Source organism: Medicago truncatula, chromosome 7 (assembly GCF_003473485.1).
Source record: "Medicago truncatula cultivar Jemalong A17 chromosome 7, MtrunA17r5.0-ANR, whole genome shotgun sequence".
Lineage (NCBI taxonomy): Eukaryota > Viridiplantae > Streptophyta > Magnoliopsida > Fabales > Fabaceae > Medicago > Medicago truncatula.
In genome coordinates, this window is record NC_053048.1 from 44,987,297 (window position 1) to 44,998,578 (window position 11,282).

The 11,282-nt window shown below is 33.8% G+C and overlaps 1 protein-coding gene across 1 annotated transcript; it reads right to left on the bottom strand.

The window, feature by feature from the left end:
- Positions 1-1,444: 1,444 nt before the first annotated feature.
- Positions 1,445-7,571, bottom strand: LOC25499146 (selenocysteine methyltransferase). Its single transcript, XM_013594313.3, has 7 exons — positions 7,355-7,571; positions 6,443-6,499; positions 5,763-5,992; positions 5,222-5,351; positions 4,738-4,941; positions 4,133-4,204; positions 1,445-2,053 (listed from the first exon to the last, which is right to left on the bottom strand). Exons 1-7 carry the CDS (start codon positions 7,517-7,519, stop codon positions 1,889-1,891), a joined length of 1,023 nt encoding a protein of 340 aa, XP_013449767.1. The 5' UTR covers positions 7,520-7,571; the 3' UTR covers positions 1,445-1,888.
- Positions 7,572-11,282: the final 3,711 nt, after the last annotated feature.

Sequence of the window (11,282 nt, forward strand, 5' to 3'; positions counted from 1 at the left end):
AAATGATTTGCAATTTGTGGAAAAACAAAATCCCAGAAGATGAGAAAAACAAAGTCAGATTGATTTACAAGGCTAGTGTTGATGTGAAGTATTTTACTATGGAGTGGAAAAATGACATGGTTTTTCACCCCAAACAACTTTTGTTACAGTTTAGTCCCTTTCCTCATTTTCATTGAACTATGCCAAAGTTAATATTTTCACTGTTTGTCATGCCTTGTCTATATCATTTTCTAAGCTTTTTTTATTTATAGTTTTATTTAATTCCATCGTTTTTCTACCTACTACTACACACCCAAACATGCAACCCATTCTTTGCATATCGGATGATCACTGCTAGTTGAAGGTACAATTAAGCAACTGTGTCTGTGTATACCACTTGATTGTTTTCTCCTATTAAAAAAATGTCACGAACTACATGCTGTAGCCTTATAGAAGTTATAATGATACATTGCAGAGGAGACACACCTAGGGAGGCTAGGAAAATGACTGGTACATGGTTAATAGTTCATAATTGGCTTGATTTGGAAATTGTTACTTGAGGTAAAAGTATTTCACCCACCAAAAGTTACTATAAAAGAGTTTTCTACTTTTCTTTTTTAGTTTTTGATTCATCCTGGCAATCAGTAGATAAAAGAATGCACATTATATTTGAATGCAAAATAATGATCTTTAGGCTATAATTTATATCCATGATGTTCTTGAGCTAGTTCATATTTCACTTGTTCAACATTGTTTAAAAAAAAAATCTTAGTAATATTAAATGTGTTTTCAACTACAATTGTTAGCACGTAACAATTTGGTTATATTTGATCCTGTCATTAATTTATACGAAGACAAGGATCGATATCAATCACAAAAATACCATGGTCCATTAGATCATATATTTTTAGCAAAGTTTCAAATTGTTGCAGTTGCAATTACATTGTAATCCTTATATTGTACAAAATTACAAACAAATGCAATTGAAACAGTTAAGATGCAACTGCAAAGACCTCTAAAACCTTCATATAACAACTACAATTATGGTGTTGCGCACAATCTAAAACTAAAGTCATTAATCTCTTCACTCCACACAGATGACAAAGGAGATTGCTCTTTAGGCCCTGCAAGTTGCTCAACCCTAAAAAAAGCCGGTTGGAAGATAGTTTCCGATAGCTTTGAGTAAACAAAAAGCCAATCAGAAGATAAGATCCGATAAGTTTGTACCATCAAAATTTATGCTCAGATAAATGAAAAGGCTTGAGCAAAAATGAGAGGCCTATAAAGCAAACTCCGATGACAAAATGTAAGCTCTAAGAGTGTACTAGTGCATGTACATGATTAAAGCTTACACACAAAAAATCCAACCACACCAGTCTGTCGTCCTTCTATTGCACCATAAGTTGTGAGAAGTCTAAAAATAAGTGTATATTTTGAAACGAAAAATTAAAATAGCAGTAGTAAGTAATTAATGGCAATTTTTTTCCAAAATTGATTCAAAATAAAATGAAAACACAAACATCTTTTCCTTCTAGTTCAATGTAATGTGCACAAACTGAGATTCTCAGGTCACTAGCTCCAAGGGTAAATGATGTTATAAGTTACAGTAACCAATCAAGCATTTGGAATATCTTACTAATTAGCCACAAAAATTTATCAACACTCATTCAGACACGCTATCACTGTGAGCTTTAAGTGAATCAAACCAAAAAAAGTATACCCGTTCTCTTTCAATATATTGATGTGCGTGATGTTGAAAAGGAAATGTTGCCACCATTTTATTAGTGCAGCTAGGCCATATTAATCTTCACATCTCAGCACAAAGTGGCAACATGGCCCGTTGCAGGCATTTTTGACATATAAATTAGACTGGTTTTACACATTTGCCTCCTTTCTGAATTCAGGGCAATCACTGTGTGGAAAGAATAGCAGATTGATTGCTGTATAGTGTGTTGTATATCCCTCTAACGGTAACAGGAGTCGTTCTACAGCATCCACCTACAAGGCAAGCCCCTAGCTCACACCATTTACTAACATATGAGACAAAATCTTTATCTGTAACACCTGTATTTTGCTGCAACGAGAACAACCTAATATCAGTATCACGTGATTCAAGAAATATTTCAAGTTATTACCGTCTTAAATGATCAAATCTCTAATAAATTATCTTCATTCGATATTCGGTCTCTCAAAGATCAGCACATGCTATATGAAGTACCTATCAACTGTAATAAAGCAAAAGGTCCATATATACTTGTAAATCACAATAAAGTAGACAAACAACTTACGGTTAGGTCACGGTCACGCACAGAGGATATAAGGAGTAAAGTGATAAAGAGGTTGAAGGTTTGATCACAAACTCCAATATAATAACAGTAACACTAACATTTGTCGTTCAAAAATAAAGAAATGTCACACACAAACTTTCACTTTGTTGCATTCATGTCCCCGTAGGTTCGATCATTGTCTCATGTTTTCAATGTTATATGCACTCCCTATCCCTAACATTGTGTTCCGGAAAATATAGAATTATGTTGGCTAAACATGATTAAGTAATAACTAATCTACTTGAATTATGAGCAAAATGGTATAAAATCACATCTCAGAAGCTATGAAGCACATACACTCCTCGGATTAGGCGTGTCCCGATGTCGAATACTTATCGAGTCCAACACCCACATGAGACCGACACATATGATTACATTGAATTATGTCATTTTCTCAAATTATTATCGGTGTCAACATGTCCATGTCCGTATCTAATCTGTGCTTCATAGCTCACAAGTATAAGAAGTATTATGAGAAAGTGGGCCCAAACAGGCAATTAACTAATCGCTTGGTCAAGCCCATTATGTGGGGAGTGATCAATACGGTTATAAGTGGTTTTGTGTGTGTTTGGGGGGGTATTTTCGATCATCTTGTTCAATCAGAAGAACCTTAGCTTAGGGTTGGACAGAGGAAGAATGATTTCTAAATATTTCTTGGGATTACAGGGGATTTTCTATAATATTTCTTGCTTTTTCCATTAATAATACAATTTCTGCATTTCATGTAGTTCTGGTTCCTAACTTAACAGATTCCAACCTGAATATTTCCAGTATGAATCCACATTCAAAGCTCTACAAAACTAGCAGCGAGCCGAATAAGGTAAAATGAGAAAACAATCAGTTTCAGCCCAAATTTTAAAAAGTATACACAAAGCAATAACAGAAAGGCAGATCCTGCTCTTGGCGTCAACTTTTTAATCTTCCTTACATGTACTTGTATATGCAATGTATATTGAAATTTGAAAGGATGTGAAATCTGTCATTCTAAATTTCTAATAACTACTGGTACTACACTACCACATCCATCTTCTAAGTACAATTCTGTTTCAACCGACAAATTACACAGAACAGTCTCTGAATCAGATTTACTATTTAAATAAAAATGAATAGAATGAATTCACTGCAAAGAAAAGGGATGAGCTAGTGGCACAACAACAACAACAATAACAACCAAGCCTTGTCCCACCAAGTGGGGTCAGCTAGATGGATCAAATTACGCCATAATATTCTATCATAACCCATATTTCGGTCCAACTCATTAATCTCTAAATCTTTTTTAATAGTTTCTCTTATACTTTTTCTAGGTCTTCATCTGCCTCTAATGATCTGACTATCCTCCATCTGATCTATCTCCTTACTACAAAATCTACTGGTCTTCTGTCTACATGTCCAAACCACCTAAGCCTATTTTCCACCATCTTTTCACTAGCGTTGCTAACCCAACTCTCGCTAATATTGTCATTTCTAATTTATAATCCTATCCCATCTAATCTTACCACACATCCAACAAAAGATCCTCATCTCCGCTACGCTTGTTTTATTCTAGTGTTGGTTCTTTACTATCCAACACTCTATTACACGGGTTAAAAAATTCCTTAAGTTTGACTCTTCTTTAATTTAACAGCATACGGTTTTCTATATTTCAGGCAGAATAACTCCCACAACCAAATTTTCCAATGCATACTGGTTCAAGTTTTATATAACTGAGATCGGACAGCTTCTATCTTCGAAAATTGATCTTTGTTCAATTTCAAAAACAAACTTGACCACCAATCATTTAAAAACAATATAAAATGCAGCAGTACAACCAGATGAAATGAACTTACCATCCACTCTTTTCGTTCACCGTCATAAGTTTCCCCGCTGTTTGGATATATAGCAATTGGTTTTGTAGTCACCTGAACAAATTATATGTGAATCAGGGATGTTTGTTCCACACAGATAAAATGCCTATAGTAATTTATCAACACTGACATATTTTCTTAAATGAAAATAATGAAAATAGCAAATAAAACAAGTAAAAAATCCTTGTCAATATTTTAAAAGGCATGGTTTCATAGAACATGAAGGCCGAATGAGTGTATATCTTAAGTACTATAGTCAAAGAACCCTATGTTTACATAAGCCATCTTAATTAACAAAAAATATTAGACTCCTAAAAATATTAATATATTATTCAATGAACCTATAGCTCTATATGCAGATTAAAATCCATAATTTTTTTATCCATTCAAATAATATATGATTTTCCAAGAGGATGCAGCTTGGCAAAACAGACAACGACCTCAGGTAGAAGTGAAAGTGCATTAATTAATAAAATTCGAAAAGAGTAAGAGGTTGTTTGAAACAAAATATTTTGATACATGAAGAAAAAAGAAAATCAACAATCAACCCGCACATTCAGTCAGAAAAGAGAAACCTAAGGTTCTACCTTCTTAAGCAAAAGTATAAGACCATGTATAAATCTAGGTGGGGTACAGTTGATTCCGACAGCAATGACTTTGTTACATGATTCAGCAATGGAGCCACATTCCACTATAGAATCACCACTAACAACATTAATTCCATCCTTAGAGTTAAAACAAAACCATGCTGGAACCTTTATGTTCTCTTCTTCCAGAAGTTCTGCAAAAGCCTGTTTAGTCAAGACCAGAATGAAATTGTAAGTGGAGACTTCAATTTTTTGAATGTACGGATAGATTAAGCAAAAACTTTATTAAGAGATACACAAATTGTGGGTAGATTTAGCAAAAACATTCGTAAGAGATAGACAAATTGAGGGTAGATTTAGCAAAAAGATTCTTAAAAGATAGACAAAATGTGGGTAAATATTCAAAAACATTCTTCTGAAAGAACAAATAAAAATATGATAGAGGGTAGATTTAGCATTTGACTGTACAAAGCTTCTAGAATACCTGAGCTTCAATCTTATTTGGAATTGTTTCAAATGCAAGCAGGTCGGCACTTGCATCTGCCAAAACTTGAACTCTTCTCCGATGAAAATCTTTGAGAGTTTTCAACGTGATAGCATCACCATAATTCCCACTGCCAGGAACATGTCAAGAAGCATAGCAATCGTGAAAAATGTGATTTTTATAAGTTCTAACAATAGCAGCAACAGTTGATCAAACCTCAAGCTTTCTAAAACATTAATGATTCTATTTTATGAAGAAATAGTTCCAAAACATACACACAATCACATGCAAGATGAACACATTATTTCAGACAACCTTATGATAGTGCTTCTTTTACAAATGAACAAAATTTGTTCCAGAATAACTGATAGCCTAGAGGCTAAACACAGCCTTGGAAAAGAAACATATTATAATATCATTTTGATTGTTAATCAATAAATGGACTACATAATAGATAAGATAACAAATAAAACCAATCGCACAAACTAAAAGAAAAAACAAACAGATTCGGCTAAATACCAGAGATCTTAGAAAATTTCACCTGTACTCTGATCCATCAGCCAAATAAGCTCCATAACTCCCAACTGACGCTGCAATCAAGATAGGACGTTGCTTGAGGATTCTATCATCAGCATTCTTACCCGAAGAACACGCAGCACATCGTTCATAATACAAATCGCGAGCCTCGCAAGCAATTTCAACACTTCTTCTGAGCATGTTTTCACTTTCTTCATTAGAAAATCCTTTTTCCTTAAAACCTTGAATGGTGGCCTATGCACATCACAGAACACTACCTCAGCCTCGGCTTTTATTAGTAACACAAAAAACACAGAACTAAAGACACAACACACTCTAGGCTTTGTTTGCGAGTTTGGAGGGGAAGGCTTTGGAAAAAAAGGAAGGAGCACGTGGAAGAAATGGAGGACATTGGGAGGGGAGGACTTTAGGAGGTTCATTTTTCTTCATAATACAAAATCCTCCTCATTTGGGGGAGCTCAAAATTTGTATTGGAGGAGGGTATTGGAAGGTCTATATGAATTCTTCAAATTTAATCTATGTTGTTATAATATTTTTGAAATTAAAAATGTATTAATCATAAGCATTAATTTATCATTCTCTAAAAAAATACTCTATCAAAAAATGTGAAAGATTACTCTCTTTTCCCCTATATTTGCCACCCCCTCCAAACTCCCAAACAAAGCCTAAATAAACAGAACTCACTTGATAAGAAGCTGTGGTTATAATGTCTGCACCATTTTCCAAGTAATCAAGGTGCACCTGCGCAACAGAAAGCATGATCAGTGATAATTTTGATTAGTAACAGAGTATCGTTCAATCAAGTCCAAACAAGGTTTAAATATATGTTTTTTGGATTTAGACTCAGTACGTTTTTCTGTTTAAATTCAGTCCCTGCAAATTCAAAAAACGGTTGCTTTTAGGGCCTGTTTGGAATGACTTATTTGAGCTTATCTATTGGAATAAATTCTGTGAGACTGAGTGAGAGAATTTATGACAATTTTCATAAGCTTTTTTCAACTTATTTTCATAAGTTCGTCAATATAGCTAATAAAAACAACTTATAGCATATACAAAATCAATGTAACGTTACTTTATCTTATACTATAAAAATAGCTTATCCAACCTTATACATAAACTCTTATCATGACAAGTGATTGTGCTATAAGACGCAAATAAGCTGTTTATCCAAACAGAGTCCCTGACACGTCAGCTTATGTGGCATAAGTTTATTGGGTCACGAATGACATATGGACTAAAAGCAATTGAATTTGTAAGGACCGAATCTAAACAAAAAAACAAAAAAGAAAACTCAATGGACTAAATCCAAAAAAAAAAAAAACGTTATAATTACATGGACTAAAATCATATTTAAACATTTAAGCAATTAACAATTTCCATAACAGTTCATAAATAAATGATACATATAAAAAAGGAATAAAATTAGGTTAATTAAAACCCTAAGATCACTATTTGTATACAACTACAGGGGAAAACGAAAATGAATTTACAGCATCGTAATGAGATGACATGGTTGTATACATGTACAATGGAACTTATATGAATCAACCTACTTAAGAGTTGAAATGGTGAGTGCGAAGGAGGAAGAGTGAGTACCTGACGAATGAGGTGAGACTGAGGGATCGAAATGAGGCATTTGGCGCTCCAAAGGGGATCATTGAGGTCGGCGCCATGGCGTTCAAGCTCAGTCGCTAAACCACCGTCGATGATGGCGGTTCCGCCGGCTCGATGGAGGAAATCCGATATCAGTGACGACGACATTTTCACGCCGACAAAGGAGGGGAGAGGAAGACAAAGGAAAAAAGTGGGTTTATAATATATGATGAATAAATAAATTAATTTAATTGGCTGTTACTATTGTAAGCAAAAATCACATATTTTAGATTCATTCTTAATGATTTTTTTTTAAAAAAAAATTCATGTAAGTGGTCTATAATAAAGATAGTATATATATGTTGTTACATTAATTAAATGAATCAAAACCGTATGCATCATTATAATAGTGATCGGAGGATATATGTTGTTACATTAATTAATTAACAAGACAGTGATCGTGAGCTTAGTTCAGTTAGTATGAACAATGCATGAGATATGTAAGGTTCGGGGTTCGAACTCCAGCCACCACACAAAAAAAATTAATTAACGAGACAATTATGTGTTTTAATATGAATGAACATATCACATGACATGATATTTTTAGGCATGGCAAGAAAACCCATATCCGCGGTTACCCGCCCGAACCAAACCCAATTTGATGGATTTTCCCCGTTTTGACTGGGTTTGGATATGGGTATGGGTTTTCCCCAATTTCAAAACACGAGTATGGGACGGGTAATGAGTATATAAGTACCCACCCCGAACCCATAACCAAACCCGTCTCAAATGTAAAAAAATTATTTTATATTGATATGTCATGTTATTTTGTTTGATAATTGTCATGTTAATAAAAACTATCATTGATATTTAAAGGATCAACTAAATCATTCCGTCTAACAAATGTTAAAGTGAGCGTATTGTTGGATAATGTATTACAACGTTACTCTTGGGGATGCAAAAACTTCTATTTTTTATTAAAAAAAATATTAATACATGGAAGGGGAATGGGTGGGGATACCCGAACCCGTCGGGGACGGGGATGAGATTCAATTTCTCATCCCCGTTGGTTATGGGTAGGGTAACGGGTAAGTATATGAGAACCGGATATGGGTACGAGGAAGGTAAAACTCGTCCCCACCCCGCCCCATTGCCATGCCTAGGTATTTTATTTCTATCCATTAATTTGTTTAAAGAGTAAATGTTATGCTAACAAATGTCTTTAGGGCACTAGTTAAAGATTCAAAGAAGGAAACAATTGTTAAATTTTATGTAGAAAATGTTACTTTTTGATATTTCAATAAGTCAAATACACAATTTTTAATATAAATTTTTGACTTTTAGTTTGTAAACAAATGCTCCAAATACTCTTCTTAGCATTTGTCAAAGATTAATTACTTTCAAAGGACAATGAAAATCTACCTAAACATAATAACCAAAAAGTTAGAAATCGCCTCATAACAAAGCAGAATATAGAATTAATTTTTTTATTTTATATTTGAAATAATTAAGAGAATAAAAGGTAAATTTAATCCCAAAAAAAGTAAAATTAATGTTTTGTGTGTGCGTTTAAGGAATTTATATTTGATTATGTGACTATGCAAAAATAATCTTGTTGGATTAACAACAACCTTATGTTTTTTTTTTTTTTTTTTTTTTTTTTTTTATAAAAAAAATCTTGTTATTTTTATTACTAGTTTGAGTTAAGGGATAAGAAGATAAAAAGTTGGAGGTTATGAATTCTGATTCGAACAAATGAATAAAATATTTATCTAACAACTAGCATTAAGGTTCAATCAATCAATTGATAAGAGATCTTGTCCTCTCTTCCGGTCTACTTTCTTTCCTTCTTCAAAGCTCCCGCAGGTATCATTTCCTCTATTGAATCTATTTTTAATTGTTTTTTCTGGGGGGGATGTGAGGAGGTTAGGAAAATTTCTTGGATTAACTGGGACACTATTTGTTCCAAAAAGGAGAACAGAGGTTTGGGGGTGCGGAGGATAAGGGAGTTTAATTTGGCGTTACTTGTTAAATGGTGTTGGAGGATTAGGGTTGAAAATAGGAGTTTGTGGTATAGAGTTTTAGCATCACGATACGGGGAGGTAGGAGGAATAATCGATGAGGAGGGGCGATTTAACTCTGTTTGGTGGAATAATTTGATTAATATTAAAAATGGGGCTGGTGTGGGAATTGGTCGGTGGTTTGATGCTAATGTTGGGCGAGAGGTAGGAGATGGTACACAAACTTTATTTTGGTGGGATCCTTGGATTGATGGCATGGTTTTGAAAAATAGCTTTAGTCGCCCTTTTGATCTTGCTACTAATAAAATGGCAACGGTGGCTGAAATGTATTCACTTGGGTGGGGGGAGGAGGGTGAAGCTTGGAAGTGGCGGCGTCGGTTGTTAGCTTGGGAGGAGGGGAAGGTGCAGGAGTGTTGTGATATTTTAACTAATATTGTTTTGCAGTCTAATCATTTTGACAAGTGGATTTGGCATTTACATTCATCCAACAAATATAACGTCGCAAGTGCTTATAATTACTTGTTGTCTTCAACAAATAACAACTTTGCAGCTGATCACATAACTGAAATTTGGAATAAGGAAGTGCCTTTAAAAGTCAGTCTCCTTGCTTGGCGTCTGCTTCTTAATAGATTACCAACAACAGACAATTTAGTTAAAAGACAAATTATACAACCAAATGCTCAAGTTTGTGTGGGCGGATGTGGCATGTTAGAAGACGCAGAGCACTTATTCTTCTCTTGTGATTTTTTTGGTAAACTGTGGTATGGTATTTCTCACTGGCTTAGGTTCCATATAGTGTTTCCTGAACATGTGTCAGATCATTTGTATCAATTTGGCACCTTAGGCGGGTTTTCCAAAAGCAACCGCTCAGCTTTTAATCTCATATGGCTTTCTTGTGTGTGGGTGATTTGGATAGAAAGAAACACTCGGGTCTTTCATCAAAAAGAGGCCTCGTTCATTCAATTATTAGATAAAATTAAACTTCAATCATACTGGTGGCTGAAAGCGAACCGTCCTACCTTTGCTTTTTCCTACCATTTGTGGTGGTTGAACCCTTTACCTTGTCTGGGTATTTATCTGTAATGGGGTGATTTTGTCATTTGATCTTTTATTTTTATTTTTTGTTACCCTTTGTTCTGTGGTTGTAATTTGATACTCTTTCAGCTGGGGTTTTTGCACTTCTTGTGCTAAAATTTTCAGGCTTCAGTATTATATTTCATTTTAGCTTCTTCAAAAAAAATCAATTGATAAGAGAATCAACCCATTTGTCAATTAGTTTAATTGCAATTTGTTGATAGTTTTTTAAAATTATACTATTATGGTTCAATTAGTTACCTTTCTTTTTTTTTTTTTTTTTTTTATTTTTTTTTTATCAAAACAAGCTCTGTTAGAATGTTTTATGATAAATAAGTTTTGTGAATTTCTTTTAAAATTGAACTGAATTCGAACATAACTCAAAATCTCAACAATTCGATCTCTATTCCCGTTCCTTCAACATTACTTAATACATTATAGAGGAGTCAAATTTATATGCTTGTATTTAAATAACTTTTGATCTTATCCACATTTTATTTATTTTTTAAAAAGTTAATGATGTTCGTAAAAAATGTTGATGAATGTTGATTCAATTGATAATGATTTACGCTAAAGCAAACACTTGTACATAAACAAGGGTTTTGAAATTTTGACGTCTAAAGTGGCAATTTTCAAGTCTTGACAACAAGATCGACTTAGACCACCTATATTGATTGTATTGCTCTTTGACCTTTTGAACATGTTTATTATTATCGTGAGTAGCTAAACTCATTGGATTATACTTGAAGGATGAATGTCTATAGTATTGTTTGAGCCATGTAATCTATGAGTTCTCTATCAATACATTTGAACATATGTTTATTCATTACATCTTG